This window comes from Chlorocebus sabaeus, chromosome X (genome assembly GCF_047675955.1).
Source record: "Chlorocebus sabaeus isolate Y175 chromosome X, mChlSab1.0.hap1, whole genome shotgun sequence".
NCBI lineage: Eukaryota > Metazoa > Chordata > Mammalia > Primates > Cercopithecidae > Chlorocebus > Chlorocebus sabaeus.
In genome coordinates, this window is record NC_132933.1 from 35,146,889 (window position 1) to 35,165,641 (window position 18,753).

An 18,753-nucleotide genomic window follows, 5' to 3' on the forward strand; every position below is an offset into this window, starting at 1 on the left:
CTTACACGCTGAAAACAAATACAGTAAAGAACACATAAACATACAGATGAATTATTAGCAGTGTTCAATTTAAAGCTAGAATTAAACAATTTTAAAGGCATGTAACTAATGCATTATAATTTAGGGATCTAAAATCTGGTCTTCTGTTGCTAAAATTTAAATGATTAAAACAAGAGTTTATTTTTCTTGCATTCCTTGATTTACTGAAGTCAATTAAAAATAAAGCCATGTTTAAACAAGTGTTGGAGACCAACTTTTAATAATACATATTTAATTTCAGAAACATATGCTAACCATCAACAACATGATCAGGGTTTCATTGCCCCAGATGTTATTTCATTGGTACATTATATTGATATTTACAAAGGCTTTCAAATTCAACAACACAAAACAAAACAGCTTAATTTTTAAAAACTACAATGCTTTAAAAAAATGTAAACAGTTTCATTTTTACATTATTGTAAAAAAGAAGACTCACTCCTTAATGTGGCTTAATTTTTTTTTAAGTGAGCAAAGCCTGGTGCTCATGGATAAAGAATGAAAATAATTCTTTACATAGAAACATTGTGCTCCAGTGTGGCAAACAAAAAAAAATTATATGTACATATATAAAGAAAAGAATCTTAAGCCCACAATTTAGACCACAAAAAAATCTTGTCCCCAAATTGAGAAATTTATAAAAACCATTTACACATGGTTATTGACCTATTGGAAACCTATATAACATTTTCAAAACAATAACTCAGTCAAAAGATACTACTTTTCTTAAAAATGAAATCTTGTGCAAAAAAAAATTGTTTAAGCTAGAAACAAGACTATTCCCCCTAGTAAGAGGCCAAAAGAGCCACTGAAATAATTTAACTCTGTTAGATTTAATGCATGTAACCAAAAGGCACATACATGTGATTAATATATTAATATATTTTCATGCAGAAACTTGTGCATGTTCATAATTATACAACGAAAACACAAACATAACAAAACAATAAAGCCTAATGTTTGGCAATGTTATTCTAGCCATATTCCTTTCTACTCTATCGGCCTGGGGTTTCCTAGATCATTAACACTGCCTCTCAAAAAATATATTATATTTGAACAACTTTCAATAAAAATTTAAAAAGTATGTTAGCTTGGAACACTATATTTTTTCAGTTCTGATACATATAGAAACTTATTGATATGTTTATTTTAAATGCCATTTCAAATTAAGTTACATTTTTTTCTTTTATTAACAAATACTTTGATTGCTCCAGTGAAGTCAGCAGAGAGAAGAACTTCTGTGTTATCTGTTTTCATAATACCTTAAAAGCATAAAAAATAGTTTTAAGTTGATTTTTAAAGGAATATGAAGCCTGCTGCCACAATTATCACATGCCCATGACCCTCCACCTTCAGGGGAGAATATCATCTCCCGACCTTTTCAGTCTCCTTTTCTGGCTGGCTCCTGTAATTCTTTCATTCTGCTGAATCTCTCCTCTGCTCTGAGACTCACTTCCACTTACCTTGTCTTGGCTGGTCTTTCCCTGGCTTGAGGATATTACAGTCTCCTGAGGCCTGGATGCTTGGACTTATTCCTAGGCAGCCCAGGCATCTAAGTCATCTAATGCTTCATTGCATGGCAAGAAGCTAGTGTGTCATTCAGCCCCAGGACTGCAGTGCTGGCAGAATGGGATCAGCTGGGCAAGTCTGTTGCTAACAGGAGTGTCTAGCGAGGTTGCCAGTAAGGTTTATTGTATAGCAGACATACTGAAAGTGCCATGAAATGAAGTACACACGTTTGCTGTGTGAATGCTGACAGCACCTTTTGCCATATGGTCCTTACTGAAAAGCTATATAACTATGCTGAATGGCATAAATGCTTACCTCTTACATTTGCCAGTTGCATAAAAGCATTTAATAAAAAAATTCAGTGTTAACTAACTCTATTATACATAGGTGAAAATTGAGATTTTGAGATTTAAAAAAGAAGAAAATAATCCAAACTTTAATTGGAAAGTTGTGGACAGGATGAGTCACACAAAACGGTTTCACTTAGATGTGCTAAAAACATATCCTAAGTCTTTGAACATTCCTTTACCACCCTTTTGGCATATCTCATAGCAGTTCTATGCAGTGGTAGTAGCAGCAGCAGCAAAGGACTTAGGAATATGAGAAAGGATAGAGAAGAATTCACCATACATATAAAATGCTTTGTAAGACACAATAATAATGAAAATAATAATAATGAAAATGATAACAATAATGCCTACTACATGCGAGGCATTTTGCTAAGCACTTTTACGCATACAAGTATATATATATATATTTAGATAGAGCCTCACTCTGTTGTGCAGGCAGGAATGCAGTGGCACCATCGTAGATCACTTGTAACCTCACTCCTGGGCTCAAAGGATCCTTCCACCTCAGCCTCCCTACAGGCATGTGCCACTGTGCTCGGCTAATTATTTACTTTTTTGTGGAAACAGGGTCTTGCTATGTTTTCCAGGCTGGTTTCAAACTTCTGGCCTCAAGTGATCCTCCCGCCCTGGCCTCCCAAAATGTTGGGGTTACAGTCATGAGCCACCATGCCCAGCCTATACATGCCATATCTAATTCTTATTGAAACCCTATAAACTAGGTTATCATGATTATTTTACGCATAAGGAAAATTGAGGCTCAAACTGCCAAACACGTCAGGAACAAAGAGAGAGGGCAATTGGACATATTTTGTGATCCTCCATATCGGGTTTAAGAGAGTTTATTCTTAGACTACACCTACATGGGTACAAAATGACAAACACAAATCTGAGTACAACCCACTAAAATTTGTGCCTCTTAAAAAAGGACCCAGTTAGTTAAGTGAACCCTGTTAATGTGGTACATTTCTGAGAAGTTAAAAAAAAAAAACCTGTACCTTTTGCTTTTCCTCAAATTGTTTTAAAAGCTAGAATTTCCTGTGGAATATGCAGGGGAAGTATATAGAATATAAAAAGGTAGTACTGGGGAAAAAAGAAAAGAAAAGAAAAAAAAAAGGCCAGGTGTGATGTCTCATGCCTGTAATCCCAGCACTTGGGCCAAAGTAGAAGGACTAACCTTTTTGAGGCTAGAAGTTTGAGACCAGCCTGCGAAACATAAGGAGAACTCATTTCTACCAAAAAGAAAAAAAAAAAAAAAAATTAGCCAGGCATGGTAGTATGTGTAGTACTAGCTACTTGGGATGCTGAGGCAGGAAGATTGCTTGAGCACAGAGTTCAAGGTTGCAGTGAGCTATGACTGTACCACCGCACTCCAGCCAGGGAAACAGAGTGACACCATGTCATTCATTCATTCATTCATTCATTTAAAAAAAAAAAAAAAAAGAAAAAACGTAAATGACTTAAGTTAGAAGAGAGAAGCTGGATTTGATTCTGAGAAGGAAAGAAAAAGAAAACAGAAAACAGTTAAACAGGCATTTAGTAAAGGTTTAATCATTCTAACTTGGTTTATTTTTGTATCTTATACTGAAAGAAATGCTAGACTCAAGTTCATCTTTGTTATCAAAATTTTTCTTCACAGACAGAAGGAATAGTGTGTAGTGAGTGAAGTAGATAGTGCAAATAATAGTACAAAAAATTACTTGAGATTAAACTATTGATAACTTTTTAGCATTCAAATACATTAGAAGCACTCTTTGTACATTGTATCTATTCCTGTGGCTTTATGACCTGTTTGTAATCTGTAGCATGAGACAATACAGTCAATAAACTATTATGCAATCAATTTAAAAATTAAAAAAAAAATATATATATATTTTGAGTTGGGTGTCCTTCTATGTTGTCTGGGCTGGTCTTGAGCTCCTGAGTTCAAACAATCCTCCTGCCTCAGCCTCCCAAGTACCCGGGATCACAGGTACACACCACAACGCCTGGCACAATGATTTTTTTTTTAGACAGAGTCTTGCTGTGTCACCCGGACTAGAGTGCAGTGGCACGATCTCCACCCACTGAAACCTCCACCTTCCCCAGTTCAAGCACTTCTCCTGCCTCAGCCTCCCAGGATTACAGGCATGCACCACCATACCTGGCTACGTTTTGTATTTTTAGTAGAGACAGGGTTTCAACATGTTGGCCAGGCTGGTCTTGAACTCCTGACCTCAAGCAATCTGCTCACCTTGGTCTTCCAAAGTGCTAGGATTAGAGGTGTGAGCCACCACACTCAGCCACAACTGGTTTTAATAATACAAACTTGTTTTCACTAATAATTGATCCAAATCTGCATGGTCTTACCATACTCTTAAGGACGAGCAGGACTAGTTACAGATTTTTTTTTTTTTTTTTTTGAGATGGAATCTCACTCTGTTGCTAGGCAGGAGTGCAGTGGCATGATCTCAGCTCACTGCAACCTCCGCCTCCCTGGTTCAAGCGATTCTCCTGCCTCAGCCTCCTGAGTAGCTGGGACTACAGGTGCGCACCACCATGCCCAGCTAATTTTTGCAGTTTAGTAGAGATGGGGTTTCACTACGTTGGCTAGGATGATCTCGAACTCTTGACCTCATGATCCGCCCACCTTGGTCTCCCAAAGTGCTGGGATTTCAGGCGTGAGCCACCACAGCTGGCCCAGATTTTTATATAGCTGATTGGCACTCGATATTACTGACAGTTTGTTCTCCCTTCCTAATATGAGCACTTTATATAACTGGAATTAATACTCATTCTCAAAGCATATATGCTACAAATGGCAAGAAATTACAAACTTGTAAATAGCCATCTATCTCAAGAAGCTGTTAACTTGTGGCAACTAGAAAAATCAGCTCTGCTTCATTTGGGTTTAATTCATTCAGTCGGCAAATGTTCATTAAGCGCCTCCTATATGAAGGTAAGCACTGTGTGAGACACTGGCAATACAGCAATAAATAAGACATGAAAAGTCTCTGTCTTCTAGAGATTACAGACTAGTAGGAGAGTGACAGATAATAAAGAAGTTTTATATTTGTATATATTGTTTGCACTTCTCTAAAGAGAATGGTTACCTATAGTTATGAACATCTAAATTTCTTTTTTTTTTTTTGAGATGGAGTCTCGCTCTGTCACCCAGGCTGGAGGGCAGTGGCACGATCTCGGCTCACTGCAACCTCCGCCTCCCGGGTTCATGCCATTCTCCTGTCTCAGCCTCCCGAGTAGCTGGGATTACAGGCGACTGCCACCACATCCGGCTAATTTTTGTATTTTTAGTAGAGATGGGGTTTCACTGTGTTAGCCAGGATGGTCTCGATCTCCTGATCTCGTGATCTGCCTGCCTTGGCCTTCCAAAGTGCTGGGATTACAGGCGTGAGCCACCGCGCCTGGCCCAAATTTCTCATTTTTAATTCTCAGGTGAATTTAAAACAGGTAAAACTTCGAGGAAATATATTACTGAAAAGTTCAGAAATGGGTATCTGACAACCATTAAGTTGCAAACAAGAAATATTCTTTGGTGGCTCACGCCTGTAATCCCAGTGCTTTGGGAGGCTGAGGTGGGTGGATTGCTTGAGCCTAGAAGTTTGAGACCAGCCTGGGCAACATGGTGAAATTCCATCTCTATAAAAGTTCAAAAAATTAGCCTGGCGTGGTGGCGGGTGCCTGTAGTCCCAGCTACTCAGGAGGCTGAGGCAGGAGAATGGCGTGAACCCAGGAGGCGGAGCTTGCAGTGAGACAAGATCGCACTACTGCACTCCAGCCTGGGCGACAGAGCGAGACTCCGTCTCAAAAAAAAAAAAAAAAAAAAAATTAGCTGGGCATGGTGGTGTAGGCCTGTAGTCCCAGCTACTCAGGAGGCTGAGGTGGAAGGATCACCTGAGTCCAGGGTGGTTGAGGCTGCAGTGAGCTGTGACTGCATCATTGCATTCCAGCCTGGGTGACAGAGCAAGACTCTGTCTTAAGAAAAAAGAAAAAAGAAATATTCTTTATACTAGTGAAAACCTCATTATACTCATATGAGACAAATGAGGTTACTAAATGCTGACTAGAAAAAAATATAGGACAAATAAAGATTTACCAGAATGTGTGAGATCCAAAAAGTCAGCATCTTCACTTTTCTCGTTCCCTTCTGAGTTTTCAGATTGCACATCCAAAGATAACATCAAACTTGGGTTTGGTGCAAAGATGGCTGATGTAACAACTGCATTGTGGGCTGCAGAAAAAATTTACTTCAGGATAACTGACAAATTGGATACCAAGACAAACACGATAGTGTATGTTATATGCCAAATATCCTTAAAAACTAACACAGAAGTAACTAAGAGTGATTTAAAACCCAAAAATTTTTCTAAGAAAAATTACATATAAGTTCTGAAATTCCCTAACTTCTCAAATTTTAGACCAAAGTTCTTCCTTAGTATAGATAAAACAAGTAAAGCCAAATGCAAAGCACTTTATCAGTGTCAAACTGCCTCTCTTAAACTAATGCCTACATGAATTTACTTCTTTTTTTTTAGACGGAGTCTCACTCTACCACCCAGGCTGGAGTGCAGTGGTGCGATCTCGGATCACTGCAACCTTCGCCTCCTGGGTTCCAGCAATTCTACTGCCTCAGCCTCCCGAGTAGCTGGGACTACAGGTGCGTGCCACCACGTCCAGTTACTTTCTTTTTGTATTTTTAGTAGAGACAGGGTTTCACCGTGTTAGCCAGGATGGTCTCGATCTCCTGACCTCGTGATATGCCAGTCTCGGCCTCCAGAAGTGCCGGGATTACAGGCGTGAGCTACTGTGCCCGGCCATGAATTTACTTCTAGCACATATCCACTTTAACTTGAGTCTCTTATAAGACACACAAAAGCAAGTATTTACTTACCTTTAATACCTTCCCAGAAGTCATTACGATCTCTCCTGACTGAAGTAAACTTGCTTAGGTCATGGTAAGTACTCCAGATATAAACATACTTATCTTCTGAACCACTAACGAGGTAAGTAAAATCATGGCTGAATTTGGGGAAGAAAGGAAAAGCAAATAAAATGTGTGTGTATATGTTTAACGGTTTCCTTTATCAGTGCTTCCTACTTTGTGATACCTAAAATAACACCTGAAGGAGCTTGTTGAATATGTAGACTCACAGTCTCACTCTAGATGTTCTAAATGTGTAGGTGTGATGTAGTAGCCTGGCACTTGTATTTGCATCAAAGCTCTAAGTAACTGTGACATTAGTTAATCCACGTTGGGAGGAATGATGATTTAAGGTGTGAAAGACAGGAGCAGAATACTTTACCAACTGAGTTAATTACTGTATAATTCAAGAAAAAAGAACTGGTAAGAAAAGGACTGAAAGAGGGCTAGAAGGAAGAAAAGGTAGCTAACCTTCAGGAGAGTGTCCGGAACCCAAATTAGAAATTTAAATAATAATGATATGTAAAGTTTTGAATACAAGACACTGTGCTGTGGGGTGTTAAAATGCTTTCTTAAGAGTCCTAAAAGGTTCCTTCCTTTCCTAAAAGGTTCAAGGCAATGGGGTGGGGATGGGGGTGCTGGGATGAGCCATAAGCCCCTTCTTAAAAGCGTAAACAAAGGTACAAAAGCAAAAACTCTAGAGGTGAGAGTCTTCTAATCCCAGCTCTACAACTATGACTTTAGGCCAATCACTTAACTTTCTGAGTCTTGGTTTCTTCATCTGCAGAATAGGGGCAATTCGAATTCTATATACTAGATAAGTGGACAAGATAAGTATCGCATGATAAAATACTAGTTGCAAAAGTGAAAAGAACCCCATTAAACATAAGGCATAGACCAATGGAAAAATGGAAGTAGGGGAGAAATGTTCTGATCTCTTTTGGGAATATCTCATTGCCAATTTACCTGAAACTTGCTTTGATCTGGCTGCTGCTATTGACGTAACCCTTATACTTCATAGACAGTGACAAATCTCTCAAATCATACAGTCTGATTCTGGAGTCATTTGAGGTTACCAATATCTAAAAGCAGATCAAATGAAAAGTTAAAAATATCATGTTTTAGTACAAGCTAAGTTACAACCCAAAAAGGGTGCTACACACATACAAACAAATATACCTCAAAACCAGAAGAAAAGTGGTATTCCACAAGAAAGAGAATACATTTTTTTTGCCAAGATATTAAGAACTTCCAAGAATCTACATATAGTATGGAGAGAGATGGTTTTGAATACTGTAGTACCTTATTTTCTCCAGGTAAAGGCTCAATGCCAGTAATTTTTCTTCCAACCTTGTTACGCCCTCTAGTAGATCGTACGTGTATTTGTGTATGGTATTTCAAATGCTAAAAATAAATCATACATTTAATATATTAGAATTAGGAGCATGTGTGGTGGCTTGTATCTGTAATTCTAGCTACTCCGGTGGCTGAGGCAGGAGGATTGCTTGAGCCCAAGAGTTCGAGGCTGTAGTGAGCAATAATAATTGTACCACTATGCTCTAACTTGGGTGACAGAGTGAGACTTTGTCTCTATAAAAAAATTCTTTTTGCTTGGGCATGGTGGCTCATGCCTGTAATCCCAGCACATTGGGAGGCTGAGGCAGGTGAATCACTTGAAGTCAGGAGTTAGAGACCAGCCTGGCCAACATGGTAAAATCCCATCTCTACCAAAAAATACAAAAATTAGCCGAGTGTGGTGGCACGTGCCTGTAGTCCCAGCTACTCAGGAGGCTGAGGCACAAGAATCACTTGAATCCAGGAGGCGGAGGTTGTAGTGAGCCAAGATCACTCCACTGCACTCCATCCTGGGCAACAGAGTGAGACTCCATCTCAAAAAAATTTTTTTAAAAATTAGCATGAGAAGACATCTTAAAAGTCATCTGCATCTGTTCCAACTCTTAAGACAGACATGGTATTATTTGTCCCTATTTAGAGAAAATGCAGTTAAAGCCCAGAGGGGATAAACAACTTGTCCAAAACCATGAAAGTGTTTACTAAGTATATAATTATATAATCTACAAAAAACAATCATTTACCTCTGTATCATAGAAAATACATCTGCCATCATATGTCCCAATCACTGCATATTTGCCATTCTGACAGAAGTTTGCAGCTGTGATCAATTTCGTCTGACCATCTACTTCATTCCACAAAGCCACTTTTTTATCAGGTATGTTCCAAAGGCGGAGCTTTCCATCCAAAGACCCACTTAGAAAATACCTGTCATCCTAAAAAGGTGGCAAAAGAGAAAGCTTTCATTTTACCACATCAAGAAAAAACTCATTAGCAAATCAAATCAGTAAGTCTATTAGAATAGTTTAAAAATGTAGATTTCAGGGCTGGGCGCAGTGGCTCACACCTGTAGTCCTAGCACTTTGGGAGGCCAAGGCAGTGGATCACAAGGTCAAGAGATCGACACTATCCTGGCCAACATGGTGAAACCCTGTCTCTAGTAAAAATATAAAAATTAGCTGGGCATGGTGGTGTGCGGCTGTAGTCCCAGCTACTCAGAAGGCTGAAGCAGGAGAATCACTTGAACCCGGTAGGCGGAGGTTGCAGTGAGCCAAGATCGCACCACTGTACTCCAGCATGGTGACAGAGTGAGACTCCGTCTCAAAAAAAAAAAAAAGATTTCATTTAAAAATTTTTATTCTTTAAGCAAGCATTATTTTATGCACTGAAAGCAGTAACAACAATTAGAAACCTCACTATTCACTTTGAGAAATAAAATTCGAATTATCATATCCTTAAACTGCCCTTTTGCAAGATAGGGATGTTAATAGATAACGTGTTTGAGTGTGTATTGAATGGAAGAAGGTTCTATGGTCAAGTAAGTTTGAGAAATTCTGGGTTACAGAAAGTTAAACTCGATTCTCAGTTAACCTGCATTTTGAATCTCCAAAGAGAGGATAAAACAGGTAGCATTTTTCAACATATTTAACCCCAGACTTTTTTGGGGGGGGGGCGTGTTTAGGGGAGATGCTAGACCTTTCAGGAACATGCTATGAGAAACACTATCCTATATCATACCTTCCTCTGGGACACATGTAACACTCGGATAAAGAGTAACATCAGTTAGTGGCCCCCCAAACCAGTCATTTTTGGAACCCTAGCACCATGTCAACAGAGAATTACTTCATTATTCAAATTCTGCTCTCAGATCAGGGATTCTCAACCTGCAGCAATTTGACCCCAAAGGGGACATCTAGCATTATCTGGAGACATTTTGATTGTCGAAACTGGTGGGAGGATCAGGATGCTACCAGTATCTAGTGGGGAGAGGCCAGGGATACTGCTAAATATCCTATAATGCACAGTCTTCTCTCTGCCGTGTAACAAAGAATATCAACAGTACTAGGCTTGAGAAACCTGCCTTAAACTAAATCAGTCCTACCACTAAGCTGGTTTTGTTTTTGGCAACATAAGAATTTTTCTTTATTTTTATTTTTTGGTGATGGGGTCTCAGTTTGTTGCCCAGGCTGGAATACAGACGTTCGATCACAGCTTACTGCAGCCTCGATCTCCTGGGTTCAAGTGATCCTCTCACCTCAGCCTCCCAAGTAGTTGGGATCACAGCAGCACACCACCATACTGACTAACTTTAAAAATTTTTATAGGCCGGGCGCGGTGGCTCAAGCCTGTAATCCCAGCACTTTGGGAGGCCGAGACGGGCAGATCACGAGGTCAGGAGATCGAGACCATCCTGGCTAACCCAGTGAAACCCTGTCTCTACTAAAAATACAAAAAATTAGCCGGGCGTGGTGGCGGGCGCCTGTAGTCCCAGCTACTCGGGAAGCTGAGGCAGGAGAATGGCGGGAACCCGGGAGGCGGAGCTTGCAGTGAGCTGAGATCCGGCCACTGCACTCCAGCCCGGGCGACAGAGCGAGACTCCGTCTCAAAAAAAAAAAAAAAATTTATAAAAATGGGGTCTCCCTATGTTGCCCAGGCTGGTCTCGAACTCCTGGCCTCAAGTGATCCTCCTGCCTCAAACTCCCAAAGTGCTGGGATTATAGGAGGGAGCCACCATACCCAGCCAAGATGATGATGATTCTTTTTTTTTTTCTTCCCCACCCCCCTGCCCCCGCCCTAAGGGTTTCTGTTCCTTGCCAAAAATTATTATTCTTACCCATCTCTGAAACCTGTCAAAGACAATCTACAAATGATGGACATCTTCATGGCTATGGTATAGTAGGCTCACTCACTATGTACCAGTAGAAGAGCTGAACAAGTAAAAACTTAGTAATTGTCACATATGTACATCTATGTGTGTGTATCTCCATTTTGTTATTTTTTTTTTTTTTGAGATGGAATCTCACTCTGTCACCCAGGCTAGGGTACAGTGGCACAATCTTGGTTCACTGCAACCTCCACCTCCCGGGCTCAAGCAATTCTCCTGCCTCAGCTTCCTGAGTAGCTGAGATTATAGGCATGCACCACAACGGCCAGCTAATTTTTGCATTTTTATTAGAGATGGGTTTTCACCATGTTGGCCAGGCTGGTCTTGAACTCCTGACCTCAGGTGATCCACCCACCTTGGCCTCCCAAAGTGCTGGGATTACAGACATGAGCCACCAAGCCCGGCCCATTTTACTATTTCTTTTCAAAGTAACTCTGCTACCTTTCTTCCTTTAACATTATAATAAAAGTCATATTTCCTAAAAAAAAAAAAACCAAAAAACCCCAAGTCATCACTACCCTATTCTTTCCTAGACCCTTAAAAACACTCCAGGTCAGTACGATTTTTAGAAATAGGGCTTTATAGTTTCCAAAATAAAACCAAATAAAAGCACTATAAAAAAGTCATTGGCTGGGCCAGGCGCAGTGGCTCACGTCTGTAATTCTAGCACTTTGTGAGGCCAAGGCAGGTGGATCACTTGAGGTCAGGAGTTAGAGACCAGCCTGGCCAACATGGTGAAACTCCATCTCTACTAAAAATACGAAAATTAGCTGGATGTGGTGGTACATGTCTGTAATCCCAGCTACTTGGGAGGCTGAGGCAGAATTGCTTGAACCTGGGAGGTGGAGGTTGCAGTGAGCTGAGATTGTGCCACTGCACTCCAGCCTGGAGACTGTCTCAAAAAAAAAAAAAAAAAGAAAAAAAAAATTCATGGCTGAACAGAAAGTTTAATAAATAATAAAATACCACGTGGAAAACAATCGGATGGGTGCAGTGGCTCATGCTTTTAATCCCAGCACTTTGGGAGGCCGAGGTGGGCAGATCACTTTGAGCCCAGGAGTTTGAGACCAGCCTGGGCAACATGGCAATACCCTGTCTCTACTAAAAATACAAAAATTAGCCAGGAATAGTGCAGGCACAGTGGTGCATGCCTGTAGTCTCAGCTACCTGGGGAGCTGAGGCAGGAGAATCACCTGAGCCAGGGAAGTTGAGGCTGCAGTAAACCGAGACGGCACTACTGCACTACAGCCTGGGTGACAAAGTGAGATCCTGTCTCAAAAACAAAAAACAAAAAACAAAAAACAAAAAAGAAAGAAAAGAAAAGAAAAAGAATGAGAAAGAAAACAATCACAACTAAATATCTGTTTCCAACCTGATACTTTATAGCTAAAATAGAGTTATGGAAAGATTCATGCATGGAAAGATTTTGCTCACAGTTGCTGATGGGGTAAATCCATCCTTTTGTTGTGTGTATAGGGGACAGGGGTGGGGGTGTTATTCAGAAAGAAGACTCTAATGACTTGATCATCAAAACTGGTAAGAATTAACATAGTTTTTCTGTTTGTGACAGAGGTGGAGTCTCACTGTGCTGCCCAGGCTGGTCTTGAACTCCTAGCCTCAAGCCATCCTCCCACTTAGCCTCCCAAAGTGCTGGGATTATAGGCGTGAGCCACCAAAATTCTTAACCAGGTCTTCTTTTTTTTTTTTGAGACAGTCTCGCTCTATTGCCCAGGCTGGTGCAATCTCGGCTCACTGCAGCCTCTGCCTCCTGGGTTCAAGTAATTCTCCTGCCTCAGCCTCCCGAGTAGCTGGGACTACAGGCACCTGCCACCACACCTGTCTAATGTTTGTATTTTTAGTAGAAACAATGTTTCACCATGTTGGCCAGGTTGGTCTCGATCTGTTGACCTCATGATCTGCCTGCCCTGGCATCCCAAAGTGCTGGGATTACAGGCATGAGCCACCGCTCCTGGCCCTTAACCAAGTCTTCAACGGTTTGGAATTATCACTGCTTATGTTATAAGCCTGCTCAGGAAAGGAAAGTATATTGAAAACAAGTCAGTCTTCTCCTTAATTTGGGGGAGATGAAGAAATGTGAATATGATTAAAATGTTACATTAAAAAGATAATGGGTGTTAAACATATAAAGATGAGGACACCACTGGAAATGTAATTATAACACCAACATAGGTAAGGGAAACTTGTTGCTAGGGTCAGCTCAAGTCCTCTGCTTAATTGAGCTAGTGTAGTCAGCACCGACATGTGATTTCCCTTTTGCTTACAGTTGTAAAAATCTGTAACTAATTTAGCCTTAAGCATTTGGTGGCCCTATCTTCTAGGGGCATACCATAGGTCTGCAATTCTATGATAGCAGATTTTTCTCATTTGGCTGAAATCATATGAAATACTTTCTTTCTGGGGGAAAGATACAAAGGATTTTCTATACTGAAAAGGAATAAAGAAGGGATATCAAGACTAACAATACAAATTCAGTATATCTTGTAATGAATTTTCATCTTTGCCTCTTTCAGTCTTTTTCTCTGTCTCTTCCCTCCCCAGTCTCACTATTTCTGCCTAGGGACTTCCCTTTCTCATTTATCCATCTGCTTCCTCTTCTTCCTCCATCTCCAATATCTGTCATCTTTAATAGGATAGTTTATTTCATTTATTTATACCTTGCATGTCTTAATAAAGATTTGAGATATAACATCCCCAGTTTTTCTAATGCAGATCAGCAGAATATTTCCTTTCTCATTTCTAAAGCAAAATGAAACACAAAATTAAATTGCTCATAACTATGTAGCTGTTAATAACTTTTTTCCTGTAGTCCAATTGCCCTCCAGAGAAACCAGGTTCTCTCACCTTCCTTAGAGGTTAACAAAAACATGTATAAATAGTTACTTACTCTTGGATGAAAAGCTATGGCAGTGACAAAATCTATATGTTGAAAACAGCAAAGGCATTCTCTTCGAGAAATGTGCCATAATCTGACTGTTTTATCCATTGAAGAAGAAAGAAGAAAGTAGTTCTACGGAGAAAATGACATTGACTATGTTATCACTATAAGAAAAAGAACCCTATTTATACAATAAAAGTGAACTTTTGGTTTTTGTATTCCAACAGTTTTGTTATTGTTAAATGCAGCACTGGAAAGAACGAAAGATTATCAAATTCACTTGGAAGATCCTATTTTCCCCTAAACAGTTAAATACCGTATTCCATTGATTCTAAAACTTTTTGACATTACCTGTTCTGAAATTCGGATGAATCTTATCAATGTCTAAAGAAATCTGCCAGGCACCAGCAGAGAACTAACGTGTGCCTTGGTTGTTATCACCTGCACATATGGGAACTTAGCTATCAGTATAAGGTATTTATTCATTTTATTGTCACTTCAGTTATTTTCACACTGATAACACTGGTGAATTTTAATTCACATAGATCTCTAATTGTCATTTAAAATGTCTTCAAAAAGATTACTCTATAATGCAGCATGGAAATGAAAAGTTATTGTGCACCTGTCATACTCTAGGCAAGAAAATTAGAGAACAAAAATTGTCAAATCTTTCAGAATAGACCACAGAATGTTCAAGGCTAGAACATGGTAGTGTAACTGACTTAGGCACTGTGATGGCCCCATCGCCCAGGAACCAAACATTTCTGTCAAAAGCTTTCAGCTGGCAGAAGCTCATTAATTCCTAAACATAATCTATTTAAGGAGGAGAACTATGAGTTATACTGAATGAGAAAACTCAAATGACACCTCTGTATTCTTTGGTGTGCCTAAAGGTGCTAAACAAATCAAGGCAATGATGACATTTATCGCATACTTCTATGTGTTAAGCATTGTTCTTTGCATAATATAGCAACACTATGAGGTAGGTACATTGCGGTATACCTGTTTTCAAATAGATGGTATACTTTATGATTAAAAGTAAAGAATTAAAAAACAGAATTTGGAAGATTTACAATAATCTTTGAAATATCTAACAACAATCATTTTTATTTTCAAGATCCACTCAGTTCCAGAAAAGTTTTGAAGAGTACATGCAGTTTGCATTATAATTTCCTGTTGATTAATAACAACTGTATAAAAACTTAACCTATGGCACACCATGAACCTATGTTCATTAAAACTGACTTATTTGGCTGGGCACAGTGGCCCATGTCTGTAATCCCAGCACTTTGGGAGGCTGAGGCAGGTGGATCATTTGAGGTCAGGAGTTCGAGATCAGCCTGGCCACCATGGTGAAATCCCGTCTCTACTAAAAATACAAAAAAATTAGCTGGGCGTGGTGGCCCATGCCTGTAATCCTGGTTACTCGGGGAGGCTGAGGCCAGAGAATCGCTTGAACCTGGGAGATGGATGTTGCAGTGAGCTGAGATCATGCCACTGCACTCCAGCCTTGGGACAGAGCAATACTCTGTCTCAAAAAATCACAAAGCAAAACAAAACAAAAAAAACACAAAAAACAGAAACTGACTGCATTCAATTCCTGCAACAGTTCTTTGCTTTGAGCATATGAAAGAGGTATGAAGACATCCCTAAAATATTAAGTGAAGGTGCTGAAGACATGTTAAGATTTCTTCCAAATAAGTATTCTTTAAGAAAGGCTTGTTCTTTTATAAGTATTTAATAAGTACTTCTTATTAAATAAATGAAATTACATAACTTTCTTAAACTAAGCACTGATCTTGGAAGTCAGATAAATTAGATTAAAATCTAAGTTCTACCCATAACTAATTTTGTGATTTTAGATAGGTCACAGGGGCTCAATCTCTTCATCGAGACAAAATCAGATTGTCTACCTCACGGGGTTGTTATTGTAAGAATTAACAGGGTAATTCTTGTTACTGGCACAAAATACATCTTCAACAAATAGAAAACTCACTATACGCACTGTGATAGACATTAAAGAGAAACAATATCTGGTTTGAGTTGGTGTTAATAATATCTGGTTCCTACCCTGGAGAGGCTTAGAATCTTGTTGCAGAAATTTTGTTGCTTTCCTCTGGATGGAGGTGGGGTGGAGGGATTGGGGTATGAGGATAGACCTTTAGGAACCATTCCTGTATGGGGCAGCACCTCACTGAAATAACTCATCTAGACTAGTGCTTCTCAGACTATTTCTGGTGAAGGACTGTTTTTGTTTTTTAAATTTCCAGTGAGTTGTGGACTGAAACTATTTTAAAACACAGAAAACATTTACTAGAAAAATGAAATAAAAATAAAAGGCATATAAAATATAAGCTCCATTTTGTATTATTATACAAAATAGAAGCCTAGGTTTTAAAAGACTAAACAGGTACAAACTTAATGTGAAAACTGCCATAAACACTTCTAAATAGTTTACTCTAGGTTTCTGCACTTATCTCTTCACAGACTGATATTCTATATTCATATTGTCAGGGAACAGGAAGACCAGGTGGTTTATAGGCTAGCACTAGTCCTTAAAAATGCACATTACTCACTTGAGACAATTAGGTAGCTGGATAGATACTAAATCATATTACTGCTGCCTCCAAAGAGATAGAATGGAAATAAAGTATAAAACGGAAAGAAAGTATAAAAAATTTATGATTTCTTAAATCTTTCAATGTGTCCAACATTTGTTATTTTTGTCATCCTGTTTCCTTGTAGTGATTAGCTATTGTGACACTGGAAGGGGCTAGAGAGTAATGCTCCAAAGTCATGGGGTTTGAACCTAAACTCCCGTAACTCCCTAGCTATACGCCTTTAGGCATGTTCTTTAACACGTATGACCCTTGTTTTTTAAAATCCTTGATAAGGAAATGTCAACAATCTCATAAGGTGGTTTTGAGGGTATGAACAGAACACATGTAAAGTACTTAACTTTTGTCTGTGTCCCCAGTGGCTAAAATGCTACTTGGCAGATAGTGATGATGATAATGATGATGACTGCTAATATTAATTGGGCATTATTATCTTCTAGGCAAGCGTTTTATATTTACTAACTCAGTTAATCATTATCATCACTGCTAATATTAACTGAGCATTTATTATGTTCTAGGCAAGTGTTTTATATTTACTAGCTCAGTTAATCTTTCCCTATTATAACCCTATGAGGGTTTTTCAAAAATATATTTTATATTTTTTTATATTATATATTTTTATATTTTTATTATGTCTATTTTGCAGATGAGGCATGGTGAGGTTAAATAACTTGCCCAAGGTCACACAACATAAGGGGCAGACTAGGAAGAATATATACCTTGGGAGTCTGGCTCCAGAGGTCATTTCTTAACCAGGTGGTAAAATGATCAACAGGTATGTTTTGAGTGAATGAAAAGTACTTGGTACATAGCAGGTATAGTTGCACAGGTTCTCAATTTTTTTTAAACTATTAAATATTTCCTCCATGAAGCAAACAAGGGACTAGTCAGTGAGATAGGAAGTGAATCTAGAACATACAGTGCTCCAAAATCAAGTAGTTCAAGAAAGATCAATAGCATCAAATCATCAAATGCCAGAGAAAGGTTAAGGAGAATGAGTTCAAAGAAAAGGTATTAATTCTGGTAAGAAGGTGGTTATAACAGTTAATTTTATGTATCAACTTAGCTAGTACTAAATTATTTAATTATTAAGCTAGTACTCAATTATTTAATCAAACACCAATCTAGTTGTTGCTGTGAAGGTATTCTGTACATGCAATTAATCCATACTCAGTTGATTTTAAGTAAAGGAGATCACCCTTGACTATGTGGGTGGGCCTCATCCAATCAGTTGAGGTTTCCCAGAGAAGAAATTCTGCTTTAAGACTATAGTATCAGCTCCTTACACACAGAATTAACATATGATTCAAATAAGAATTTCTTACTTTAGACCATGAAAGATCAAGGAGATCAGCAGTATGCCCTTTATATTTGCAAAATGGCCGTTGCCGAAAGGGTGCGTTTTTATCATCAGGGTCTTCATCAGTTCCACTGCATACCTATTCGGATATAAAGATAAACTCTGAAACCGCAATGTAAAATTAGTTTTACATTCTTCCCACCCCATCTGTTCTCTCACCATTTTGTATGATGCCTGCTTGAAATCTTGAGTCACCAAAAGCAAGCTCCCCTTTACGCTGATTTACTACTTAGTACCTCTTCATCTTCTTGCCCTAACAAACCAGGGTCATCCCTGAAGACATCGTGCTATCACAATCTTTTCCCTCCTTAACAGAGGCCCCACTTTGTCCTTTTTCTAAGCAACTGTTCCTTCAGGAGAGGTGAGGGCCAGTACCGGGGTGAATCATGATTGGTCTAAGCTAATGAAGATTAGCTTATTTCCCTTCCCAGTGATGACTTGTTAGACCTGTGGTACAATTTCCATTAATTAGACATTGGGCAAAGTTGATGGGGCGGGGATGAGAGGAGGCTTCTAGAGATATTTTCTCACCCTTAAAAAGGGGCATACTAATAGGACTCCTCCTTTCCTGCATCTGAACATTGCTGTCTTCATGTGACAACTAAGACTGTAGCAGCCATCTTAAGACCATGAGCGTAAAAAGCCGAATGGAACAAAACAAAGAGTACAAAGCAAGGAGATAGTAGGATGATGTTACTGAGCTGCTGAAGTAAACAACCCTGGAACCGCCTTACCTCCAGAGTTGCTTCCTCATTGTTTAAGCCATTTTCAGTTGGATTTCTGTTATTTGAAGTCAAAAGCATACTGACAGAGGTAGGTAGAAAAT

At 39.1% G+C, this 18,753-nt stretch overlaps 1 protein-coding gene across 1 annotated transcript in view; it reads right to left on the reverse strand.

Moving 5' to 3' along the window:
• Positions 1 to 240: 240 nt before the first annotated feature.
• The window catches only part of WDR44 (WD repeat domain 44), a 97,364-nt gene continuing 78,851 nt past the window's right edge, over positions 241 to 18,753 (reverse strand). The window contains exons 13-20 of the mRNA XM_008019537.3: positions 17,893 to 18,006; positions 13,959 to 14,081; positions 8,913 to 9,104; positions 8,119 to 8,220; positions 7,783 to 7,898; positions 6,787 to 6,914; positions 5,992 to 6,126; positions 241 to 1,301 (exon numbers count right to left, since the gene is read on the reverse strand). Of these exons, the coding sequence (XP_008017728.1) occupies positions 1,201 to 1,301; positions 5,992 to 6,126; positions 6,787 to 6,914; positions 7,783 to 7,898; positions 8,119 to 8,220; positions 8,913 to 9,104; positions 13,959 to 14,081; positions 17,893 to 18,006 (1,011 nt within the window). The 3' untranslated portion in view covers positions 241 to 1,200. The remainder of the gene's footprint in view (positions 1,302 to 5,991; positions 6,127 to 6,786; positions 6,915 to 7,782; positions 7,899 to 8,118; positions 8,221 to 8,912; positions 9,105 to 13,958; positions 14,082 to 17,892; positions 18,007 to 18,753) is intronic.